General features: G+C 37.9%; 1 protein-coding gene across 1 annotated transcript in view; it reads right to left on the bottom strand.

Annotated features, from left to right (window-relative positions):
• The window catches only part of CNTNAP2 (contactin associated protein 2), a 634,054-nt gene that overhangs the window by 44,977 nt on the left and 561,341 nt on the right, over positions 1 to 27,736 (bottom strand). Inside the window, exons 20-21 of the mRNA XM_052697656.1 lie at positions 27,579 to 27,712; positions 12,084 to 12,177 (exon numbers count right to left, since the gene is read on the bottom strand). Of these exons, the coding sequence (XP_052553616.1) occupies positions 12,084 to 12,177; positions 27,579 to 27,712 (228 nt within the window). The remainder of the gene's footprint in view (positions 1 to 12,083; positions 12,178 to 27,578; positions 27,713 to 27,736) is intronic.

Raw genomic sequence — 27,736 nt, 5'->3', positions numbered from 1 at the left:
CGAATCAGCACAGACACTGAGCTGCTTTTCATCCTACTTTTCTGCTGTCTCATCCAAGCATATCCGACGGACGAAGTGTTTGCTGCTTGTATCATGTCACCTCTCCCCACAGTAGGTGGCCCTGCATCTGTGGGCCATCTTTCTGCATGGCCATTAAGGCAGAGTGGGCTCCTACAGCTGTGTCAACTGCACCACTCAGCTTGGTGTCATCAGCAAAGTTGCTGGCTGCTGAAAATTTTTTAGTTTTCTTGTTCAGTGTGTACAAAACTTTCTACTTAACGCCTTTATAAGTTATAACTCCTTTATAAGTTACTGAATTTAAGTCTTGGTAGAATCTTTTAATATGAAAACAGCATAAGAAAAATTGCACTTAAATTAACCTATTTGTTATTTTACCAATTATGTTATTTCTGCAAGTTAATGAGCATTAGAAGCACTTCTGAGAAACAATATGTCCATGTTAGGGGGTGAAACAACTGATAAAGAATTAAATTAGTTACCTACATATAATTTATTAAAGCTGTTATTCAAGAAACAGACCTTTCAGCTGTCAGTTTCTTTACGTACTACTTCAATGGGAGGTGGGTGAATACTAACATAAACTGAACAGACCTTATCATGAATTCTAGGGCAGTGTGGATGACTGCATGAGCATTAGTTTTAAATCCTCTAGCTAGTGGCTAGAATGTCCACAGCTCATCTTTTAAACTTTCAAATTAAATTGGATAATCTTGATATTATCCAAACTCATATTCCGCTCTCTCCCTTCACCTGCTTTTTCATTGTATTGCTTTCCAGACACTTCCAGGAAAAAAAAAAAAGTTCAAACATGCCTTGCAAGTCTTTAATTACATTCGGAGATCTAAGACTTTATTATCTGAAACAAGAGGCTGCAGTTGTATTTGAGAGCAGCGGAGAGTATCTTCCTGAGTGCTGTGAAAAGGGTGTTATTGGCATTATTAACTTCCCTGAAGTGTTCTGTTCAGAAATCGAGTGTGATGGTGAGTAGTGTGTCTACTGCAGAAGTCACTCAAAATAGAACAGTTTGCAGAGGTAATTTAAATTATTTTTAAGCATGATAAATCACAGACTTTACCACATTTTTATTAGTGTCCTGTTTGTCCATATTTATAGTGCAAGAGCAGAAAAAAATAATGCTAATGGTTTGAGTGAGTAATATCCATGATGACTCAGAAACTTTTAGCAAAATACAGTAATCTGGTTTTCTATAATCCACAAAGATGAATCACAGACAGGCATTTGGGCTGCACTGAATCAGGAAGGAGGAAAAGGAACATCTCTATGAACAAGCAGAAAAAATGTTCTTGGTTCAGAAAAAAATTATACCACTTGGAAAAGTGCATTTCTTTAATGAAAAAAAAAATCTTAAAAAAATACTCAGACTTCTAGCACTGTTGCATACCTAACAGTACAGACACTGAAGTATATTTACATAACAGTACCTGCATATTACTTTCATTATTAACAACTAAGTTTGAGTTTTCTTCATTGTTTAGTTCATAACTGGGAGAACAGGGTGCACATTTCAACAAGAACAAAGGGAGGCAAATTTTATTTATCTTGCCATTTATGTACTCTCAAGCACCTTTTTCAAAAGGTTTAATGGGAGAAATGATTAAGAGAAGATTAGACAATAATTTAATCTTAAAATAATTAATTACAATCTTTTTAGAACATTGCCAGTTCTTTATTCTGCTCTACTGTTTCGATATGTGTTATGGCATTAAATTTTTGGACTTTATTTCCATTTTTATTACGCTGGGGAATGGAAAAGGAGGGTGCTTGACTGTTGAAGTAGTCTTTCTAAGAGGTAACATGCAAGTAAAATTTGGATTTGCTTAAGAGAAAGTAAAATGAATTGAGAAAAAAAAAAAAAAAAGTGGTATTTGAAGTTCCTGTCCCTCTGCTTCTTGCAGAGCTTTTACAATCACTCAGCTTCTGTACTTCTAGACTCAGATCAGCTCCAGCTGCTAATAGAATTTTGGGTCTTCTGATTGGGTGCTGCTCTTTCCTTTGAGCTCTGTATTCTCTTCTCATAATGAAAGAGAGAAATTACCAGAGAGTCCATTAACTTTTTGCATGTCTTTTATAATCTCTGATTCTTATGTTGCCTATGTAAAATAGAAACAGATTCTGTAATTCCTAGTCTAATCAGGGCACACGTAGCAGACTATTCCCATCTTTATTTGTTACATTATTGTCTTGAAAAAAGATCCCACAAGATTATAGAAGCAAGCCTGAAACCAAACAGATTGCCACTAGCCAAAGGATGTGTGACCTGTTAATGATTTTATGTTTGCAAGTACTTACTGAGTGAAGAAAGTACATGTTTTCGAGGTGCTAAACTGAAAAATCTGCAAACCTCAAATCTGGCTAAAGGATAACGATGAGACAGCTTGATGGTGCTGTTACTCTGTAACGGCTTTGTGCCTGAAAATGTCTTAGGACATCAGTGTTTTGGAGGTGCCTCATCATCTACAGATCAATAAATCTTTCAGAAATAGTACTGAAAGGGTTTTTTGAGGGGTCATTCTAGTTCGATTGTTTAAAATGATTCCATTTCATACGCACAAAGACTGCTCAGAAGATAGGCCTGAAGCACTCGAGGGGGAGGCGAATGGGGATGCAGTAGGAGGTCCACCCATGAGGATGTCTACAGTGAGGCAATTGGCTCCACACCTAGGTGACTCCCTTCTGAGGGGCTGTATTTGGCCCGACCCTACCTGCAGGTACGTGTGCTGCCTCCATGGGGCCAGGAGACCCAGGTCAGGAATATTTCTAGGAAAATTTCCTAGTCTGATTCGGCCCTCTGATTATTATCCTTTATTGATAGTTCTGGTTGGCAGTGATGAAGTTGGTGGGATGCCTGAGGATTATCAAAAAGGACTTGAGGGGACAGAGTGAGTGTATAGTTTGTATTTTCCTCTATTCCTTCAGTGGCAGGGAAGGATACTGAGAGAAGCAGGAAAACTCATCTCATAAATACTGAAAGGTGGCTGAGAGGCTGGCACAATTGCAAGTATTATTTTGATTGGGTGGTTTACTCAGTGCTTGGCCTGATGGCTGCTGATGGGTCTCACCTGTCTGAAAAGGGGAACTGGATCCTAGCCCAGGAGCTGGCAGGGCTTGTTGAGAGGGTTTTAAACTAGGTACAGAGATAGGTGCACGGTTGGGCTAGATGACCTTAGAAGTCTTTGCCAACCTTGGTGATTCTGTGATTCACTTTTTTTTAACTGCTCATGACAAACATTTCTATTCCTGGGCATTTTTGAATAACTGTATACTTTCACATTGCTTTCTTTCAGTGGAGTGCTACAGCCTGACATTTTGGTAGCTGAAAATCACCGAGAGAGATTTGCAAGTTTGTGTAGTCATAAAGGAGATCTTTCTGGGAAGTGGTGTACATTTATGGGAGAGAAAATAGCCCTTTCTAAAAAGAAAATGTTAATTTATTCCTATTGTATTTAAATGAGGTGTTTATGAACTAGCCACTTTACTGCAAATTTACTACAATTTTATAATGGCATCTAAACCCGAGGATCACTAACTGTTATGGTCAACAGTATGGCCTTCTACTAATGCATTACTGATGGCTGAGATACAGCAAACCTCAGTGATGGTTTTGGGTTGACTGATTCCCAGTGTTTTCCTCTGAGGCATATCTTAATACCAGATGTAGAGCAAACAAAGGTGATGACAGAGCCTTTATTTGAGAAATAGGTGCTATAGGAAAAGATATCAAAGAGAAATTAACTCACTCCTCCCAGTGACAGTTTGCAGAAAGGGGCAAACTGAGGAATGCAGCCTGCATACCCATGCTGCTGGAGGAGAAGGCGGGGGAGAAGGGAGACCTGCGCAGACTCAGATTGCACACACGCTCCCTGAAGCATCACTGAGACAAAAAGCTCTCAGCTCAACCCCCCTGCTCCAGGCAGTCACGTACTGGTTCAGGCTGTGACCTTGGAATTCCATTACACCAGGCAAATAAAAAGGGTCAGCCAACCCGTGCTGAGTATTGCCAGGACTATCGTGCTCTGGCAAGTTTTAAGCTAGATCACTTTTGTGACCGTGATGAACGTTGTTATCCACAGCACAGACGTGACAAAAGCCATTCAGAATGGAACAAGCAGCCTTTTGAATTAATTCCTTCTTGGTGGCATTTAACTGTGTTTTAGCTGTTCCCTGAAATATGCACATGAGGAATATGTTACCTCACTTATCAGAAAGTGTTTATGTAAATAGCAAGTGTGTAGCTTGAAAATTTTATGGGCGGTAATATCTAAAGGCTATAATTAGGCTGGTGGTTCTGTAATTCAACTAATGAGAGCATCTCTTTTCCAAGAAATACAAAATAACCTACAGTCAAAGATCTTAATGGGAAAATGTGAAATTATTTCCAATAATGTATTTCTTTCCATTTTATTTGTGATGATGGGATTTGAGCAAATTATTCACGATGAATAATTTAGCCCATGAATTGCTACTTCAGTAAAAAGTACCTATAAGAAGATTGTCTCTTCACATTTATCCATTACTTAATACTGTTTGAGAACATGTTTACTTTATTTTACTAAATCTTGAACACAGGGAATATTTCTGATACAGAAAACAGAGGCAGAGATTGGCCATGTTAGTTGAAATGATGTAAAATCTAAAGAATTATGCCTTGACATGGTGATGATTTTTTTTCTTTCTCTTCCTTTTTTTAAAAAAAATTTTAATTTTTATTATTTCTTTTCATTTTGGCTAATTCTGTCTTCCTATTATCTTAGGAGAGATCTATTTTGATTTTTACTTTTTCCTCAAAACACATACGGAGAAAAATTGTAATGTGGTTTCTTTCCACTTCAGGTATACTTTCTATTTCAGTCTATTTCCAGGCTTGTGTTTATGATACATAAACCAAGGTGCTCTCACATCTCTATTTTCACTGTCTGTGCTATTGTAATTTTATAGGACCAGCAGCAGATTTCATTGATGTCCTAGGAGATCTCAGTTTGCTCATTTTCCCTCTCTGACCTTTTGCAACAGCTGTATTTGAAATAGAATAGAACTATAAACAACCCAGTAGAGGTGAAAAGATTTCTCTCTTCCTATAATAAGGAAAACTTCTATGGCAAAGACATGCCACCAGAATGAAATGCAGAAGTTAGGAAAAGATCATTTTAATTACTGAAGTTTATTATGATTTTTTAAAAATTCAATTACTTTTCAATATTGTTATCACATGGTTTTGAATGTCAGATAAGACTTATGCCTCTTCAAAATGGTGTAAACTGTATATTTACAGTCTCCTCATCTATTTTACTTTTTTCAGGATCAACATATGCATACTTTGCATAGAATGGAAGAGCAATGGGAATATTGTCTACAAATTTTTTTCGGAGTGAGTTATAAGGAACAATTTTCAGAGACATCTTAAAGCTTAAAGGAGAAAAAAAAGCAAATCATAAGAACAGTGAGACTCTGACATCCATTCACACTGGTGTGAATGCTAGAATGTCATGAAATAAAAAAGGCAGATGAACCTTTGGAGCTGTGGGATCTCCACAGAAGATCTGAGGACCAATAATCAGTGAAGTCATTCTACAGAGAATACTGCAATAAGGAAGTGCAAGGGCAGCCACCAGCTGCCCTTGTAAAAAAGTACAGGACAGGTTGAGAGACGAAATGACTGAGGAATTAGTGGAAGGAGGCAACTTGAGGTGATGCACTGAGCTTTACTTTACATTTTGAAGAGCAGAGCTGGCTATAATCGTGACCACAGCAGTTACTGTAGCACCCAATTGAGTTCAGCTTTTTTGTGGTCTGCCTTTCTACTTCTTTGGAGCAGCCATCTGGAGAAGGAGCAGCAGCTGAATACTACAGGAGACTGAAAAATAGAGAGAAGTTGCAGCGCAAGTGAACAGAGGTGAACAACACCAACAAAAAACTTGGTTTTACTCCACTTCATTCCAGTTCTTAAACAAAAGGCAAAATCCACTGAAGCTGCCCTGATTTCTTCCACAGCTATTACTGAAGAGGCACTGGCATTTCTAGGTGCTTTTATGGCCTCCTCTCTGATGAGAGGCTTGTAGGTGGAGGTGTTCCTTTCTGCATACAACTTACAGATCTAATTTCTTGGCAAAATCACTTAAATCAGAAATCAGGGTCTGAAAGAAAGAAATGGGTAAATTTTATTTTGGTTCTTTTTTAACCAGAAGAGTTGTGAAATGTTTCTGTCACTACCAGAAACACTTCAAAGAATATAGTGCGGACAGACAGATGGATCTGAGGCTGGAGTGGTAGGTAATATTAAATCCCAGAGGAGTTTGGGTAGGTTTAACACCAACCAGGCTAATGCAGGGTCGGTGTGAAAGCACTTGGTAGAAAAAGAAGGGAAGGTGTCCAGATATTGCACCTTTGTGCGATAATTAACGCGTGACTCATGTAGGGGAAAGCATATCTTTAACATTCAGCTGCTACTGTATCAGAAAGTTTCCTAACATAACAATATTCATACTTGCTCCCTCTGAGTTTACAGTGCTGAACATTAATGCCAACGATGAGAAATAAAGTTGTAGGCAGAGTTACTTTGAAGTAAGTTAGAGGATGCAGTTACTGCATGCTAGCTGTTTTCTGCTCATTATCTGTGAAAGTCTGATAAACTACCTTGCACTCAGATTATCCGTCAGAATAAAGGAGAACCACAGAGCCAACTCAAGTTGTGGAGCCCTTGCTGCCACATTGTTGGTACATATAATGACTGATAACCTCATTATGATCGTGAGGTAGAAACAGATACATGTCAAAGATGTATAGCAAAAGAATACCTTTACGTTACATTCATAATTTTATATTACATTCACAATCTACTTACATTTCTGAATTATATTCTAAGTGCTGAGCACAGCACCTTGCAGCATCAGAGACCTAACCCTAAACTGGAACTGGGGTAAATTGTTCCTTTGTTTGATGTTAACTTCATATCAGAGTATGGCAACATCAAGCAGCATACTCAAACTGTCAATGATGACAATGTCCAGGTCTTGTACTGATATTTTTTTCCAAGGCTACTGAAACGCTCTTTTTTGGAGATGGTAAATGTTCTTGAATAGAAATAGACATAGTGCAAATGTCTAAACAGTGAGAACACCAAGGAAATAGCAAATCTGTAAGCAGGCCTTCTACCTCTTCTTTTTGAGCACTCCCTACTCAGAGAAAGTCCTGAGTTGATTTCCTGAATTTCTCTTCTACTGAAGAGCACTGCCAGCTGCTCTTTGAAGCAGGACTACAGGCTCTAAAGTTTTTTCTCTTTCTACTGTTCCTTCTGGAAGAACCTGAGAAACAATAGGGTGAGACAGAGGCGTTTAATGGAGTCTACACTGCTAGTTGAAGTTCTGAAATGATAATCTGTCCGTACTATAGAAGACATACTGTGTTAATACTTCCACATAAATATGTGTTTCTGAAATGGTATCATTTGGTTCTGAGTGGTTGGTGGAGGTGGACCGCAAACAAGGTACGTATTACCTTTGCTTCCTCAACCTCAACAGCAAATCCAGTCTGATATCAGCGTTTCTAAGCTCAATAAAACGTGCTGTTAAGAAACCCTCAAACTATTTCTGTTCAGCAGAATGGTACTTTTACAAAATTATGTTGAATTGTGTAGTTAACTCTTTAGTAATGCATATTAAAACAGAAGTTTTTGTGTGGGAACTGTTGAGTCACAGCTTAAACCACTAAACCCCACTGATCACCTGGGGAAAAGAACCTGGTCAGGCCTGTGAGCACAGGTGAAGGCAATTCAGCTGTGTGATTGCAGGGGCATGGCCTGGCTGCACCTCTTTTAGACCCCCTTTGAGGGCTGACTGCCACTGTGGAAGGATCTCTGGTTGGAGATCCCTCCCTTGTGGAGTCTTTCCTTTGAAATACTGTTCTATCCACACTGGTCCCTTAGCTGTTGCACTCCTGTATTGCCCTTCTGCTGCATTAATCTTTCCAATTGTGACAGTACTCCTCCTTCGTTTATATAATACAGTACAGGCTATCTGTGACATCAGTTCTCCTTATATAAAGTTCCTGTAACAGAAATTGCTGTAGGTCTTCAAAAAAGGATATGAAGACAAACCTTAGCATTGCGTCCAAAACCACAGAACTTAGGAGGAAAAATGAACCTCTGCTCTGTGCTGACTCAGTACTGAGTCTCAAGTTGCAGCATGAGCAGGAATTCAGGTTCATATCTGAACTGTGACACGCAGTGCGTTATGCCACATAGTTAACTTTTCTTATCTTTAATGCTGGTCCTCCTGATAGCTAGCTTCTCCCTTTTACCATGCCTGTGTCAGCCATCAGAGCCTAAGCATGTTTAAATAGCAGATTAATCACCTTCCTTGAAACATTAACAATTCCCTTCTGTTTAATTTACAAAATCTTGTGTTTCTCTAGTGCTTTTGCTACATATTCATGTTAAACAAGATTGTTGATTATTTATCTCCTTCGTCTTTATTTCATACCTCAAATCAGAAATTCGTTTTGCCCTGTAAGAATGGTAGACACACAGAAAACCTTTACGGTTTCCAGAAGACCGGATATGTTTTCTATCACTGTTTTTAAAGTTATTGAGCAAATGCATTTTCTGAAAATTATTTCAGGAAAGCAGAAAGTACTTCAATTTCTAGAAGAAGAAATACTCCTTAACTACTTCTGCAATTCAATCATTTATTTTTGTTTCGAGCCTGACTTCCTGATTTACAGATAATATTATCAATAGTTATGAGGCACAGAAATATTTCATGATGATTTCTGTATCAGTCATGATGTTGTAACTCCTAATGCAGAATGGTGTTACGCTGTCATAGGTATCATACAAGTGACCACCACTGATTGGCAGCAGGTGAGCGGTCACAGCAATTGAGGCTGCAGCAGAAGCTGCTGCTCCTATTCAAATAACCCTAACAAAAGATGGAAATTAAGTCAGACAGATCAGTTCCTTAATAATATTATTCCAGAACTCATGTTTCTAAAAACAGGGCCTTGCCACCAAGGAAGAATTGCACACTATGGGAGTAACAGAAACTGAATGCTGTCAGTGCCAAGTGGCGGTGAAATATGAGGCTACTGCCATATTGCACGTTTAGAGAATGCAGATGGGCACAAATTGTAACTCGGTGTATGCATCCAGAAATCCCATTGGTGCTCTGAGCCACTGGAATACATCTAGCCCATACAATGTGATGACTACAAGCTTTAAAGATTCTGCATCTTCTTTGTCCTTCAAACTGCTGAAACAGTATTAACAGTGTTAGCTGTGCTCTTCCCTCATTTAGCTGAAAGTTGCATAGTGAAGCTGATGAATAGTGGTGGTCAGCTGCAAGATAATTTTACACCAGAAAATTCACATTTTTGAGGATAAATATGAATATTCTATGTTAAAAGGAATATATTTTTCGTTGGTGGTTTGTTTCTTCACTACAGACTTGCTCTTACTTAAAACCTATTCTGCAGAAGACAATGAATTAAGAAGAGAAATTAACCAGAAGAATCTTAATTCCCCATATCCAAATTTGGAAAACAAGCATTTAAAAAATGAAGGAATAAATCCTGGGGATAGTAGGATACACAATATATAACAAATAGAACAGTTCATAACAATGGAAGTGGATGAAAACATGAAACAGAGATGCAGTTTTGTGGGGCTTAAGATCATAAAGAAGCAGAGGAAAACAGGAATATAATCTGTTTATAAGTTACTCAATTAGGATATTGCAAGACCTTTGCCTGTTCCTGACCCGTAGTTAGCAGGGGAGCTGAAGGTGATGCATTTGCTGTGGCAATGTTTCGTAATGACAACCTTCAGCTGCACCATGTGTATTCCATTCCAAGCCATTCTATGATTCCATGCATTTATAGGACAGATACTATCAGAACAGTGGTTACTCCTTCAAATGTTAGATTTGGAACTTGCTTTCAATTTCAAATTTCAATGTACTATATTTATGAAGAGCCAGAGGAAAATAAATTGTGCATTTCAACATATTTAAAACTTCCTTTATTAAAATAAAATTATATTTACTTGCCTTAACTATTGTTTTTCCTTATTTCCTTATTCTGAAAAAGCCCTGTGAATCCTATAGTCAGGCTCTGGATACTAGCAGGGTGAATACGGGTGTTCTTTTGATACCAAACTTCATCTTTGGTAGGATCCAACTGAAAATAGGATAGGATTCTTGAAACTATGTTTTCAACCATATAATTAACTTTTTGCAAACGAACAAATAATGTGAGTTGTCTTGGGTCTACATCTGTAGAAACAGAACTGACTCAATCATTCATTTTGTTTGGATTTATGAGGTGGATATCAGACCTTTCAGTAACTAAAATAAGTAGCCTGAATAAAAAAGGTTGAGCCATGACCCATCTGAGCTCTTGCAGCCCTTTTATTCTCCAAGAATGTCTAGAGAAAAATTCCAATCAGAGTGCTTAAATGTAGCAAAGAAATCAGCACTTGGACATGGGGTGATGTTGGAGGCAGCTTGGAGGTGCTGTGTTGTGCTGTGAACGGGTTAAAAATTCAGCTTAAAAAGAATAGTCCTGCAATCTGTGTCACTGTTGCATCTGTGTTGTTGCCTGCCTGTGTTACTGGTTCAGCAATTCACAAGCAAGAAAGGTGATTTTCCTTGTGGAGTTCTGTCTACTCACTCTGCAGTCAGCATATCTTAAGTTCAGCACACAGTGTTTCTTACTTTCTCTTTTGTGTTTCTCCCATTCTTTCTTTTCACTTCACAGTACACGGTGTGTTGTTTTTTACTTTTTTAGGAGTTGTCCTTTACTTTCCCTTCACTCTTTCAATGTAGATTTTTCACAGAAGTATTTTCCCTCTTGTATGCCTGTCTCCATGCATCTTGCTTCTTCTAAAACTCATCAGGATAATAGGGAAAGAGCCAGTTTTAGCTGGATTCAAACAATAATTCACCATTGTTATTTAGAAGACTGAATTGTGGAGGCAGTACTCCATACTGTGGTAGTTTCTTAGACACACAGATCATTCCGAAGAGCATCTTAAAGCAAACAGAACCTGTTTGACAATGATTCCATTATATGAGATGGCCACAACTGCTACATTAAGCAAATTAATAGATTTTATCTTGATATTTTTGCTAACGATTATCTGTGAGAAATTTTTTTTGCCAGCAGTGTCATTCCAGTTGCTGAATGCTTCACCTGAAGTCCTTCATCTACTTGCTTCAATTAATGGAAGAGCAGCCTGGCTGAAGATGAAGACAGCTCTGGTCTGACTGCCCCGATCCAGAGATGAAAATGCAGATAATTTCCAGTTACTCCACAAAATCATACCACAGAGTTTTTTCTATTTTCTACACAGCTGACCTCTCTTGAGAGCATCAGAGAATACTTCACAACTCTCTTGCTATACAACCATTTTAAAGACCTTTGATTTCCTATTTCACAGGAATGTAACACATTACATTTTAAAAGCAGAACAAATGGAAAAGTGTCATCTTTGAAAAGTCACATTAGCTACAAGATCAATTGCTTTTCCACATCAAAAATAGTGCATGGGGTTCACAGATTGCTGTCTTACACAACTTAAAAGTCTGCAGTTTTCTGAATTAAGCACTTCACTTCGTTCAGACAACCACATTACCCTACAAAGCACTTAGAGGAAATAATATCAATACCCTCTCTTTCTGAAAATTGAAAAAATGTACCTCGATTGCTGTGAATGCTGGGGGAATCATTGAATCCTGAAGTGGGTAATCCTGGAAATTTATTTAAAAGGTCAGTAGCGGAGAAACTATGATGGCCTAAAAAGAAGATGAGCGCAGTCTGAGATGAATCTGCATTGCCTCTCAAGTTCATCTGGGGACCTGGTCTGGAAAACGCTGCACTGAGGAATGGTGGTGAGTTTCATAAAGGGGAGGAAATGTACAGAGGGTTACCTCAGTGACATCCAGCCAGCGTCCTGCTGCAGAAGTTGCACACATCATTGTCCAGGTGCTTACAATGCTTACCATTCTCCAAAAATACATGATGAATTAACCAATTATACAATGAAACCTTACCTATGACTTTTCCTAGGAAGAGTGCTTTTGGGGAATTGAACTGAATGTCAGATGCTGCTGGCAGGCTGTAAGTTGCTGGAGGGTAGTGATCAATCTGCAAACACAGAAATGAAGCGATGAATATTTCGAACCGATCCTCCTGCTTACAGTGATGCCAAATGAGAGCCCCTTTTCAAAGTTTATGCCAACATGATATGTATGATATATGCTGATATGTTCTGCTTCATTTCGATAAAGGGGAAATGTCAGTTAACACTGATGCCCTTCCACATCTGCCATCTGTAAGATACAGAAAGCTAGGAGGTACAACATTGGATGAGAGCTTTCTGGTTGTTGCAGAATCATTTCAGCTTTTGCTTGCTTACTTCCATATAATAATTTAAAATAACAGAAATAACATCAAAATCAACAACAAAACAGCATGGTAAGTAAATGTATAATTTTAATTTGGGACCTGTGTACTGCTAAATCTAGATTTACATGCTTTGCCCATAAGAGAATAACTGGGAACTTGAGACTATTGCAGGCATTGTCCATTCACCACTTCTCTCTGAAAATTCATAAATTAATAAGACATACACTTTTGTACTTCATGTTTATTATTTTCTTTTTAAAAATGCTGTTCAACTTAATTGTGATGATACCTAGAGAAATCTAAGAAACACATTCTAAAGCAATCAACGTAGCTAAATAATTTATCCAATAGGAAACTACCTGGTATAGCACAGCAATCATTTTATCCTGTAACATTTTTTCCTGTTTATTGAGTTTTTTTATGTAACAGAAACATGTGGAGAGAAGAAAAATAACAAATGGCCTATGCTAATAATAGTGCTACTAAGCTAGTTCAGTACAGCCCAGTAGAGTTTTGATGCTTGTAATTTATGAAGGTGATAAGGATGAGTTTTTACTTTTTTTTTCCTTTAATCTCTTATAGCACAAGCAGAACATCAATTTTTTAATTATTATTATTATTTTTTTTTCCTCTGGGTTACTTAGGTGGGAAACATTCTTATTTCAGAATACAAATAACAATGACTCAGTTCTCAGAGGTGCCATGGTACTTAACAGAAGGGGTATCAAACTGCATAGCATAGAGTTTGGAGGGTCACATTAGGGAAAGATGGATGAAAAGATGTAAAAAGCCTGATCCTCCAGTCTCTCAAATGCCAAGATTTTAACTGCATGTATGATTTTAACACTTTACCTGCAGTAGTACTCTTCCTCATACATTTTAATGCACAGAATTTGTCTTCTAGATTCTCCTTTCATGTGTATGACAAACTAAACTGCATATTACCAGGTTCTCTGGTACTTGTCAACATTGACAACATTTCCAACGTCAATCAGGAAGTGTTAAATATTTATTTTTATCATGACATGGAAACAGACTGGTGGGTTTGATTAGACACTAGTAAGTCATAATGACTATTACCAGTCTGTCAGTTTATCTGTCAATGCTCTGTGGGTGTCCTCGAGTCATAGCAATGGTCCACATTTCCATTTAAAAGCTATAGGGATAAGTAATAATGCAGTCATCCCTGCCTAAGAATGCTAATTGTGTCCACAAGATTTACATTAAAATGAAAAGTTAATTTAAATGAAAAAGCACTGTGAGCTTTTACATGCATAAATACAGTGTTAAGGATGTGGGAATTCTGGAATTAAAATAAAATTGGTATGTTAGATACATAAAGTTCCAGCTTATTTCTTTGCAATACTAGTTGCTGGAAGAATACCAGGCTGCCTTCTATCCATGCAATACAAAAACAGCTTTGAGATCTAACTTTACAATCATCTACAATTTGGGTTCAGATTACCTAGTATAAAACCTAAAGCTTAGTTATTTTAGGTAATAAAGAAACATACCATGTTTGCTAAGAAGCTCTTATGAGGGAACGTCAAAAATACTTCAGGAGTAAAAGAGTACTGCAACCCTTACTTTGTTCTATCAGACACAATTCTCTAGCTTTTTATTTGCATTTTAAACAAGGGAAAAGATACCATTGTGCTATGACTGATAGCAAAATAATAACACTGTAAGAGGGTTGGTCTGAATGTAATGCCTTCCATTATATTATGTTGGCTTTGAAAGTGATGTCTCCCATTTTATTATGTTGGCCAGCAATGTCAGAGGTGGATGTTGGTGGTATGGCAGTAGAGGTTGAACCTTCCTGTCAATATTCCATTAAATTTTGTTGCCATGCAACAGATGAGAGCAGAAGGGCAGTTGGATAAAATTGAGTCTGACATGGGCGTGTGTACGAGGAAAAGGTGTGCAATAAAATTCCTCCATGTGGAAAAAATGGCACCTGCTGACATTCGTGGGCTCTTGCTGAGTGTCTGTGGAGATCCAACGGTGAATGTTAGCACAGTGAGTTGGTGGGTGGTGCATTTCAGGAGCAGTGGCAGAAACAGTGAGTCACCTCTTCTGTTGCAGGTTTTTACAGGTGGGACATGCAGTTCATTACTGATGAAAATGCATAGCTAATGGTCGTGGCTGTGTTGAAAAATGTTCTGTGCTCTATCAAGTAGTGTTTTTGAGCTCTCTGTGTGTTCTAGTTTCCATGGAAACGAATGAGAGACATTAGGTTTCCGTGGGAGCAAATAGGAGGCATTACTTTCAGAGCTACCTATGCATATGGTCACCAGTTCTGTGACTTTGGAAACAGGGATGGCGTTAGAGTGTGGTGGAGGAGGAAAAAACAGGGTTCTAGGGCTGTGCTGCCCTCTCTCCTCTCTCTTCTGTTTTTCCGACTTAGTGAGAAATCTGCATGAGCACAAGTCCCAAGCGCAGGAATATCCACATGCATGCCTATGCACACATGTCCTCCACTGAGATTTCTGTGGCAGAGCTTGAAGTGACAGGCTACAGCAGGCATTTCAAAATGGGTTCAGTTATAAATGTTTTAAGGGTTTAACAACTCTATTTGTTAAGTTTTGGGTTGTTTTGGTTATGGGTTAAAATAAATACCCACAAAGAAATACTTTAAAGTTGTTGATACTTATTTCCTGTCCTTGTCATCAGTAGAGGGCAAGTATTTGTGATTAGCAATAGATGTAGCTCCTGCTCCACTGACAGCTCTAGCTTCTCCTATAGTGAGGGGGAAGCCTGCGTTTTTTTCCACGTCTATGGGATGTAGGATGCACCCTTCTCTCCAAGGACCAGGCTATGAAAGAATGCACCAGAACACAGCAATGAGTGAATGGTGAGGTTTCAATCCTCTTGCTTTAGTTGCTTGTCTTTGTTCTCAACTAGCATTATTTTTTTTTTGTTAACTTTTATTATTATTATTATTTTTAAGAATTTAAAGGAGTTTTTTTTTTTTTTTTTTTAGGTCAGTAAGTTAAAGAACCACACTGGATTCTTTTCAAAGTTGTGTTTTACTGCCATCCAGTGGGGTGCTCAATCAGGCAGCTGGAACTGAGCTACCTGCATTCTTAATATGAAATACTTTGCTGTCATTGTAAGATAAGACATAGAGTAAAAAAGGAATTACTGGTGTCAAATGATATTTGAAAAAAGATATTACATTATTTAATGAGAATTACATAGAACCTCTGCATACACAAAGTTTAATGTCATGAATTTATATTAAAATACAGTTATTAAGTGACATGTAAGATTTTTCATTGTAGCAATTTTTCATTAGAAAAATCATTAACTTCTTTTGATCTTAATATAAACACGCAGTGTGGCTTAGAACACCACACAGATGAAAGTACATGGCAATTTCTGAGGAACCTGCAGCTTCAGCTCTCAAGTCACATCACACCAACCACACAGTCTTTATCTGAAATTGCTGGGATTTAAGCAGAAGTTCAATAAAATGCTATTTCTTTTAAATTACTGTTCACTTGAATAATGCTACCAATCTTGACAGTAGTGCTGAGATTAGCGGGCATATCAATCTAAAAGCAAATACACTGTGTACCATGTCTTAGAATTCTCAGAAAAATGATGTGTAATTATATAATAATGTATACAGTATATGCATACAAACACATTTTATTCAGTGCAGGTGTATCTACATCTGTGTTGTTATCAAACCATTCTGTTTGTATACACTACTAAGCTAAGGTTTTTCTTTATGCTCGAGTCATTTTATAAGAAAGATTTTCAAAATGGTAAGCAGTAGCAATGCTGTAAGGCTTACCCTTGCAACATCTGAAGTCAACAGATCTTTACTGTTGTGTTTACTAAGAGCAGAATAATGAAGGGGATGTGCTGTCCTCATAAGCATTTTCTTGTGCATTGCTTTGAAAGTGATGTCTCCCATTTTATTATGTTGGCCAGCAATGTCAGAGGTGGATGTTGGTGGTATGGCAGTAGAGGTTGAACCTTCCTGTCAATATTCCATTAAATTTTGTTGCCATGCAACAGATGAGAGCAGAAGGGCAGTTGGATAAAATTGAGTCTGACATGGGCGTGTGTACGAGGAAAAGGTGTGCAATAAAATTCCTCCATGTGGAAAAAATGGCACCTGCTGACATTCGTGGGCTCTTGCTGAGTGTCTGTGGAGATCCAACGGTGAATGTTAGCACAGTGAGTTGGTGGGTGGTGCATTTCAGGAGCAGTGGCAGAAACAGTGAGTCACCTCTTCTGTTGCAGGTTTTTACAGGTGGGACATGCAGTTCATTACTGATGAAAATGCATAGCTAATGCATTTAGCATTTAGCCACATCGTGGCTGTGTTGAAAAATAATGTTCTGTGCTCTATCAAGTAGTGTTTTTGAGCTCTCTGTGTGTTCTAGTTTCCATGGAAATTAATGAGGCATTACTTTTGAAGCAACCTACATAATATTTATCTTTTGTATTACTACAGTGATGTATCAACTGTATTAAAAAACTTGCCCAGCATTGGACAATGGCCTTTTGTGCAAAATGCTGTAACGCTGTAAACAGTAAGACAGTTTCTACTCAAAAAAATACTTACAAATTTGCAATAGACTAATCATGAGAGCGCAAGCTAAAAAAATACAGGATGTAGGTGTTTAAACATAGCTCCTCCTGAGCATGACAGTGGCGTAGGACAAAGCAGGAGCAGGGTGCCTTTAATGCTTTGTCCTTTTTAATACAACAAGAAATGAGTAAATTTGGTTGGCAGTTATGGCAATGCCTTAGAATGATCAAAGTCATTCTCACTGCATGCTCCTTCTTTAGCGTGGCAATGGTGTTTCACTGATCTTTTTCTGCCAGACAGGGTCCTTGACAGAGGTTATTGCAGATCAAATCAGAGCGAGAACTCTTATAAGCCAGAGGCTGTAAATAAATAGTAAAGCAGATAAGAAGTGAGGACCATAAACTCAGCATTTTTTACTGGCTTAGACCTTCAGCCACACTGCTCATTTGGAACACAAGGAGATGTATACCTCACTGGCACAGTGCAAGGCAAACTTAAGGTTTGCACTGAGTTTTGAGCTTCTCAGTTTCTAGAGAGGCATAGGTAATACTGTTTTAGATGCCACTCAAGCCACTTCAGATCTGTTTTGACTGTTTAATGCATTGCCTTACTATTGCAGGTTTTTAAATGTATAAGTCAACTGAAGTCATTATGTAATTTTTTTCCCCAGGGATTTAAATAATAAATGTGTTTAATAAGGAATACAGGCACAGGAAAAAAAGTAGATGTACTGAAGAAAATATGTGTATCTGCCTAAATACTCAAGTACCTTCTGTGCAGTAAATTTCTATATTTTTCTGGTCAGTGTTACTCTAGTAACTCAGTGTAATTTGCCTCAATGTAAAAAGCGAACAAAAACAATCAAAAAACTAAACATTAAACATTTGGATAAATATTGAAAGGAAATTGAGACGCGTCAGAGGCTGGGGAAAGGGGCACTATTTACTTTGACTACTTTCATTTGAAATTCTGATGCTTCTTTCAGATATCTGCAGACCTTTTATTCTTTGTTTTTTTTTTTTTTTTTTTGTTTTTGTTTTTAGTAGATGAGTTGTATCAAATACTAATGGAATCAATATAATTTCACGTTACCAAAATTAGAGGTCTACCTAAAGATGACTGGTGAGGGGTCTGGAGCACAAGTCTTATGAGGAGCGGCTGAGGGAGCTGGGATTGTTTAGTGTGGAGAAGAGGAGGCTCAGGGGAGACCTCATTGCACTCTGCAACCTCCTGAAGGGAGGCTGTGGTGAGGAGGGCTTTGGCCTCTTCTCTCAGCAACGAACAGAACCCGGGGGAATGGCCGCAAGTTGTATCAGAGGAGGTTTAGGTTGGACATAAGGAAGAACTTTTTCTCTCAGAGGGTGGTCAGGCACTGGAATGTCTGCCCAGGGATGTGGTGGAGTCACCGTCCCTGGCGGTGTTCAAGAGGCGTCTGGGTGAGGAGCCATGAGATCTGGTTTAGTTTGTGGTGGCAATGGTAATGAGAAGACGGTTGGACTAGATGATCTTACAGGTCATTTCCAACCTTGTGATTCTATGATCCTATGATTCCATGACTTTCACAGGTCATTAATTTGCCTAACATGTGCTGCCATATAATGAAAAGAACCTTTTTCATGTTGAGTTTTGATGTTTTTAGGTTTAATGTTAGAATGAAATAAATAAAAATTATTTTGTTCTTGTTTCTTTAACATGAATAAAAATTGATGCCAAAACAGCAATTGTACAGGGTAAGGAGAATATACACACGTTCACATTGGAAATACATTATAGAATCATAGAGTCATTCAAGTTGGAAAGGACCCGTAAAGGTCATCTAGTCCAACAGTCCTGCAATGAACAGAAATACTTACACATAGATCAAGTTCTCAGAATTCCATCCAGCCTGATCTTGAATGTCTCCGAGGATGAGGCATGTACCACATCTCTGAGCAACCTGTTCCAGTGTCTCACCACTCTTATTGTAGAAACTTCTTCCTTATAATGTATCTAAATCTCCCCTATTCTAATTTGAAACCACTTTCCCTTGTCCTATTTTTGTGGCCTTGCTCTGAATGTGCTGCAACAAGTTTATCCTGTGCTGAGGACTCCACCTCTGATCACAGTACCCTGGGTGAGGCCGCACCAGCACAGAGTAGAGAGGCAGGATCACCTCCCTCAACCTGCTGGCCATGCTTCTTTTGATGCAGCCTAGAATACAGTTGGCTTTCTAGGCCAGCTTATCATCCACCAGTACCCTCAAGTCCCCTTTGGCACAGTTGTTCTCTATCCTTTCATCCCCCAGCTTGTATTGATACTGGGTGTTGCCTCAACCCAGGTGCAAGACCTTGCACTTGCCGTTGTGGAACCTCATAGTTCTCTTGCACCCAGTGCTGGAGCCTATGTAGGTCTCTCTAGATGGCACTCTGTCCCTCAGGTGTGTTGAGTGCACTGTACAGCTTGGTGTCATCTGCTAAGTTGCCAAGGGTACCCCTGTCCCACTAGTGATGTCATTGATGAGTATGTGAAAAAGCACTGACCCCTGAGGAACCCATTTGTCACTGGTCTCTGTCTGGACATTGAGCCATTGTTGACCTATCTCTGAGTACGAACTTGCAACCAGTTCCTTGTTCATTGAGCAGTCCCCTTGTCAAATCCACACCATTAAAAGAGAGAAGGATGTTGTAGGGGACCATGTCAAAGAGCTTACTGAAGTCCAGACAGATGACTTCAATGGTTCCTTTGTCTGTTGATGCAGTTATGGCATTATGGGTAGTACACCACAAGGTAGTTCAGGCAGAAATTGTCCTTGGTGAAGCCATGCTAGTTATCCCATATTGCATCCCTGGCTTCCATATGTCTTAGTATCCTTAGTATCTTAGCTTCCAAGAGGATCTGCTCCCTGATCTTTGCTGTCACTGAGGTGAGGCTAAAAGGTTGGTATTTCCCTGGGTCATCTTTTCTATTCTTAAAAAATGGGCATGATATTGTCTTTTTTTCCAGTCACCAGGAACTTCACCTGACTGCCATGACTTCTAAAATGCCACTGAGAGTGTCTTGGTGCGTTAGCCAACTTCCTCAGAACTCTAGGATGCATCTCATCAGGACCCATACACTTCATGTTCAAGTTTCTCAGATGGTCACGAGTCTGATCTATGCTTACAGAGGGAGGGACGTTGCTCCCCCAGTCCCCACCTTCTGAACCATTCACTGGAAGGCTGTGTGAAGAGCAGTCATTAGTGAAGACTGGGGCAAGAAATTGTTGAGTACCTCAGCCTTCTCCTTCTTTTTCTACTATCTTGCTCACGTTGATGTGGACTTTTTCGGGTTGATGTATCTGTGAGAGCCTTTATTTTTCTTCTTTGCACCCCTTGCCAAATCCAGTTCCAGTTGGGCCTTGTCCCTTCACAGCATCCTGATCCACATCCTTAGCAGCATTCCTATAATCTTCCCAGGCTATCTATCCCCACTTTCACTACCTGTGCATTTTCTTCTTGCTCTTCACTTACAAGTACTTACTTACAGTAAGTCTTGATTCAGCCTTGCCAATCTCTTGCCTTCTTTTCTCCTTGCCTTCCCTTTTGGTGGGGCTCTTTATCACTTGGCTCAGGAAAATCAGAATTTCTATTCTTTACATTTGGAAGGGTCATTTAGGGTTAAAGGAATTATCTACTTGATCAATATAAGCTCTGATTTATTTTCAAAATCTCTCCTGTCAATAGCTTTTTATATTACATCGTCATATTTTTTCAGCTCTGAGCTAAGAAAATTTTCTTGTGACTTCTGATTGAGTACAAGAGCTTAGTTGCTATGGCTAAACTGACTACTAATGCATTAAACAAGCAGATATATTTCATAGCTCTGCTCTAGAAAATGGTGTCAGTCTGCCTTTCTGTTGCTCTCCTTTTGAATAATATATTGCAGCACGGCAATACTTTATAGAAATAAATAATGTCTCTGTAGGGATTTTAAATAATTCATGTTAGAAGGAAAGTCTCTGCTATTAATGGAAAAAGTGATTTTTCTTTTTCTGTGTAAATTGCTTCTTTTTCTGATTACAGTCAGATATTAGCTATGGTTTACATGTTTCCTGTGGTTTAAGTCCTGGGCACTTAAAACATGTTCAGTTCTGCTGTTACTTAATTCGTGCACACTCTCTGGCTGGCTTATTTCACATTATGCCCCATCTCACTTACGCTTGTTAAATGCTAGATAAATCAGTCATTAAATGAATCGTTGCATTGCTCTGAAGTATGTTGTAGACATACTTTTGCTTAGAAAATGAAGAAAATTGATAAACAAAGATGTTTTGATAACTACCATTACCACATCCAGTCCTGGGATAAACATTTTCAAAATGAGAAGAATGGGACAATTTTCACAGAAGACTTAAAAATTAATTTTATAGCTCAAAAATATTAGACTTTTCATGATAAGAAAAAATAGTTCAATTTATTTGGCTTCTTACGGACAAGATGAAAAGATGTTTTAACTAGCATCCCTAAGGATATGTGGACCGGAATGGCATCTGACACCAAACAACTCTATCGTCCATCAGGCATAGATATAAAGGTCCCAAAGTTAAATGCTGATGTCTGCTGAATTAAAATATAAATTAGTTGGAAATACTTTACAGGATTTACACTTAACCATTGGAGGATATAGCCAAAGGACATGGTAAATTTTCTGTTATCTGAAGTCTTTAAAGCATTTTTCTAGAAAAGTGCTACACTGCTATCATTACTTTTTGTGTTAGCTACAGAATATCATTTGTTGAAATTTTATGGCTTGTGTTAAAGCAAGATATCAAACAGAGTCACATTCTTAACAAGCTTCAAAACACAAGAAACACGATTGCTAGGTATGATTCTACACTACAGTAGAGATAGTAGGTGAAAACACAACTTCATCTAAGTCTGTGAGAAATTTCTGTTCACTGTAATGAGATCAAAACTTCATCTTTAATTATATGGATATATTCATTGCATTATGCTCAAGACTATATGCAGACTGTGTCCTTCTACTTTACCTGTTTATGCTATTGCTATTATGCTTACCACTTTGTTTTATACTTCAGGTTAGTTTTGAATTAACTAATTTAAATTAAATAATATAAATTATTAATAATATATAATAATATATAATATATATATATAATATAAATTAAATATAATTTATTTTTAAGCACTTCAGTGTTTGTTATGTTATCTTTACTTCTGTAGTGCAATGTAGAAGAGGTCAAAATGGAAATAAGAGTACAGACTTGCAAAAATTCTGCTGCTTCTGGGTTTCAAGCTGGGCAAATCTTTCAGTAATCGTTTTTCATGGAATCCAGATATTTCTACTTCCTCTGGTGAAACTGGGAAAATGGAGATCTGTACAAACATATTTTCAAGGCTATTCTGAGTGTCATGAGTAGCTGAGACCAGAATACATTTTTAGGATTATTCTGAATCTTATGAACACTGGAGATTAGGCCAGGATTTCAGTGAAGCCTCTGGATTATGTTCACTTTGCATGGTCAACAACTGGTATTGGAATCATAGAATCACCAAGGTTGGAAAAAACCTCCAAGATCATCTAGCCTAAATGTCCTCCTACCACCTATATTTCCTCACTAAATCATGCTGTATTTTGATCATCTTTTGTTGTTGTGTAAATTCTCTCTACTACAGTTCTCCAGATTGTTCTAGCATGAAAGTGGGAACTGTCAGGTGTTCTTGGATAAGGTCTTCTGAGCATATGTGTGCAGGCTGCTGCCAGTCCTGGAAGTATATGGCTGGGCTTGGGAAAGTTGAACATGTGAAAATTGCTCAGGTCTAATATTTTTCTGGAGCAAAGAGGACATTAAGAGATATGACTCATAACAAGAAATGACTTTAAAGAATACATGAAGAATTGGAGATCTGTTTAAAAAGTGTAAGAGTATTTTAGTATGGAAATAAAGAGGCTCAATCTAATTGTGTTGAGCATTAACTTTATTCCATTAAAAAGTAAAGCACATCATACTTTTTTTTGTTTGTTTTATAACATACTGGTATGGTTTTTGTTCAAGGGAACAATAAGTAGGCTTTGAAACCTACTGAAGTCAATGGAAGTTCTTTTGTAGACAGGGAGCTTTGGATCAGAACTTGTTGTCTGAGACTGGTAAGGAATGCATTGTCTCAAATATATGTGAGACTATCAGCAACACTTCGTGGACTGTTTTACATTCAGAAGCATTTCTTTGGACAGAGCCAAAAGCTGTTTGCTCTTGAATGGGAAGACTCAGGAGTGCTTTCTGGTAGAAGACTTGGTCTGGGAGCAAATATTTTCAGCTTAATACAGGAAAACAGGGAGATGATACCACTGTATCCTGTGAAGGCAAGGTACAATCTGGTGTCTCCCTACTTCCTTGTCTCTGCTGATTTAAATTTGTAAGGCCTGGAAGATGGAAATAGAAGATCCCTGACTCCAAGGAGCAGTCTTGACCACTCTGGACTGTAAGTAAGAGAATGTGTACGTTTGTCATTATCATCAACTGACCGTCACATCTTTGCATGATCTGTCACTACCAAAGTACCCTCTGACAGTAAGGCATCACTGGATTGAGGAGAGGTGAAACACTTCACTGTGTTGTGTTTGCATATCTGTCTGTCTGTCTGTCTCTCCCCGTTTTCTATCTTTTTTCTTATCCTCTTTTATTCATTCACTCTTTGTAGTATCCACTGCTTAGGTATTGTCTTAGAACTTTTAGCATATATATAACTCTTGTGCTAAAATACTCTTATCTGCAATGCTTACTAATAGTTAATAGCAAATTATCCAGTTCTACCTCCAAGTAGAGTACTAGTTGTTGTTAGAAAGCTCTCAATAAATTGATTTATGTTATTCCTCTGAGTCTTGGATGATTCCATTGCGGAAAACGACCCCTGATGACTAGGGGAGGCACGGCTCAGGAGATCTCTGTAGAACCATGAACCCTTCTAATGAAGACAAACGAAATAAAGCTTGCCTTCCAAAAACTAAAGCTCAGCTCTTGAAATGTCGTTTACTGGGATACTGCATTCTACATCTGTCAGTCTGGGCGTTTTCTTGTTCATAGGTAAATTAATGAGGTTTTGTGGTTACAAGTATTTGGTATTATAGTTGACGTGAGAGGAATTGCTAGCCAATCTCAGTTTTATACCCTTCATTTCAACAACAGAGAATATGCAGATATTTGTCTTGGAATTTATGTCATTTTTCTTTCCTGACACCTAAATCAACCACATATATTTAATCTTATCCGTGAGAAACCTCTGGCATCACAAACAAGAGCTTGTTATTTAATGTATAACTAAATATTGATTTGTCTGCAGTCACTGAATTAGAAAATTGAAATGGAAAACCCATTTGAGAAGTGCTTGCTGCCGCCTTTCATCTTGACTGTTTTGGCACATTAGGAATAGGGATATAAGTCTAATGAAAACAATTCACAATAGAAATATTTGTTCTTGTGCTTATGTTATGGATATACGATATTGTGAATGCATTTATTTTGAAGCACAACCTGATATAGGTTGGCTTAGCAATAAGGACCAATGTATTTAAGGAGCAATACATTAATTTAGTAAAAGGAATCAATGTATGCGAGTTCTAAAACTTTCCAGTTTAGCTTTACTTGTTATGTGAACAGACTTGTTTTTCTCAATTATCCTGCTTCACAGAAGCACTGAACTTGCAATAAGACTTTTATCCTTACATCCACCAGGTGCAAGGGCTTTTTTCTTGAGTTCCACATAAATTGTTTTGAGTTATAGTGCACCAAGAAAGAAAGTCGCATAACAAGCAATGGAAAGTTGACAAACTGTGAAGAAACAGCTAAAGATTGGTCAAAAGTCACTGTGATGAAGCTGAAGGAGAAATAAAAAGGAGGAAGTGGGTGGTTGTATAACCACCTGAGATGAACCTGACATGTTCAGAAGGACATTAGCAAATATTCATGAGTTCTTTGACAAAAAATGAATATGTATACCAATGTATTGCATATTTATGTCTTAACTGTTTAAATGTAGAACCTGAACTGTAAGAGCGCATGCATGCTTGATTTATTGAGTTGCTTGGTGTGCATAGTGAGAAATAAAGGAATGCCACATTCTAATATCAGATTGGAGTTAGAGAATTTTCTTCCCAGATGTCAGATGACAAACTCAAAGTCCGACTGACCAGAGAGTAACTCTGACTTTAAATAACAATCATAATAATACTATCTCCTGGCTTCCAGTGCTGGATGAAGCCTTGTATTGTTTAATGACAAGTTTTTTACAATGAGAATTGTGAAAAAACACTGGTTCACACAGTTCATATCGTAGCAATTTATTGCCTCACTGCAGATTTTTTAAATCTCTCTGTCACTACGAGGTTATTACAGCAAGTTAGAAAGACATATTTTAAGCACGAACTTGCTATTGCGACTTCAAAAATACTGAGTGCTCTTGGTTTGAAGATTTGACGAGAAATAAATCATTCTTGTGACATTTTTATACAACGTGGAAGTGTGAGTAACAGCACCAGGCAAGCAAGCTGTCTTCTTTTAATGTAAGAAAAGCAGCTGCTCTTCAGTTTGGAGAAGAATTTAGCAGGAAATAGAAGTGTACTTAAATGTTCATTGCTTAGATCTGTGAGAGAAAAGCCACACTTCATAATCTGTCCTCTGGATGCTGAGAAAAATTATACTGCTATCATATATATTTTGTATTTGATAGTGGTACTCATTTTCAAGTGAACAGTCTACTTAACAGATCCATCTTTGTTTCTATCTCATTTATGTAATCAGATAAGTAACAAAATCAACATCTTATGGAAAACAAACAGAATTGGATAGAAAGATTTTCCAGGATACAACAAGAGTGTTATTTCTGGATAATTTTTATATGGGTTCCCTACTTTCCCTATTCTTGTATGTGCATCAAATGGAGCCTAGTTTAATAAGATTCAAATGGATCTTCTTCCCAATTATATAGAACAGCTGTGTGCTAAGCAGACTGACTGAGAGATATTTAGCAGAGAATGTGAGAAACTAAATAAAACATTTCTTGCTCTTGAAAGCCCTAGGTGCTTTCCTGCCTCATAATGAACTGAGAAGAAAAATCATTAGAATTTAAATGTAGGTGGGATGATGCAAGACCAGTATACTTAACGGAATATGTATTTTCTGACTGATTTCATCTGATTTCTTCAGCAAATCATAAAATCATTGATTTTATGATCATCAGTTTCAAAGCTGAAAAAGACCTCTACGATCATCTGGTCCAACCATCAGCCATCAATAATTTGTTTAGTCTTGCAACCATCTGAATCAGCCACGTATGATTCCATAGTATACATGCCATATATCTCCCAAATTTAAGCCTTTAATAACAGAAACCTTATTGCTCTTCCATTTAGCAGTGAGAGAGAGAAGAATAACTTCGAAATGCTTCCGCATGCAAGAAAGAGGCATACACAAAAGTACAGCCCCTGGCCTACTAAAATCTGAGAAGCTGTTATAAATATCACCAATATATTTTTCATTATATATGTCATTTTGTTAGTGTAAATTTTAGTTGACAGCTTCAGTCAAATGACATTGTAATCCACTGAAAAAGTTTCATTTCAGTGGCTGGAAAAAATAACTTTCAGGGATCTATTTTAATCTGTAGGTAGATTATACTGTGACAGCTACACTTTTGGCTTGGTTCCCAAGGAGACTTCCCCTATTTGTATTTCATTTGTTATTGTTTTTTTATTTCATTCTTATGAGCTATCAAATCCATATTAATCCATCCAATCTATCTGATTCTCCTGCCAATAAAACTGTTCTCATACCCTGCTGCAGTCTCCATATTTGTAAATGGGACATCCAGGGAATGAAAACAGAGTTCTGTAATGACTAAATAGAATATGCTGTCTAGAAATATTGATTTCTTCTTGCAGAGCTCTCCTCAGTTATTTAAATACTGTGATATTATCTCTAAGATTTGTGAACTAAGACACAAAGAGAAAAAGTTCCTGTCGGTGTGATAGTGAAAACTAAGTAGGCCAGAAGAACATGTGCCATCAATAATCCTCTCCCATCTCAGACTCCTGCCACATAAACTGAATAATCTGCTCATCTTTCCTTGTGTGAATAGCTCTTCTGTTTCACTGAACAGCAGGGTGAACTTAAATTTTAAGACATTCTTATTTGCAGACGCAGGTCTTAAGGCATGATATTTATTTGTATGTCAGCATCTACTGCCATTTAAGATGCTGTAGGTTATCCCTCGTGGTTTTCAGCTACTGTTCCAGAATAGTGCAGGTTTATCCTAAGTCTCAGGCTATTTCCCACTTAGATGTTTCTGATGTCCTTGAGCATCTACAATGACATATGTATTATCCCAGCTGTCATCACACTAGAGCAAGGATTTGAACAATTATGACTCAAAGCAATAGAGAGAATAGCTTTCGTTAAGTCCTAGGACTGAGATCCCCAAGCAGAATACCATCTACTGCATTATTATTTCCCAAATTGCACCGATATCGTCAAGGGAAAGGATGTCCTCAGATTACAAAATGTTACAAGCCACAAGCAATACTGGATGGAGCCGAAACGTGTTTATTGTCTGCTTACCTGCAGAACGATGTCCCGTTCATCCCGCGTGATGTTAACAGTGTGGGGCTGTCCATTCGCCATGTTTCTGTGGTCAACGTCAATGTTATATGGCTCCTTGGTACCTCCTAGGCTGTACCGAATTTGCAGATTCCCTAATGAGAGGAACGTGAAAAGTA

This window comes from Tympanuchus pallidicinctus, unplaced genomic scaffold (assembly GCF_026119805.1).
Source record: "Tympanuchus pallidicinctus isolate F22 unplaced genomic scaffold, pur_lepc_1.0 scaffold31, whole genome shotgun sequence".
NCBI classification, from domain to species: domain Eukaryota; kingdom Metazoa; phylum Chordata; class Aves; order Galliformes; family Phasianidae; genus Tympanuchus; species Tympanuchus pallidicinctus.
The sequence above is the reverse complement of the archived record's forward strand: the minus strand, read 5'-3'. Positions and strand labels throughout refer to the sequence as shown.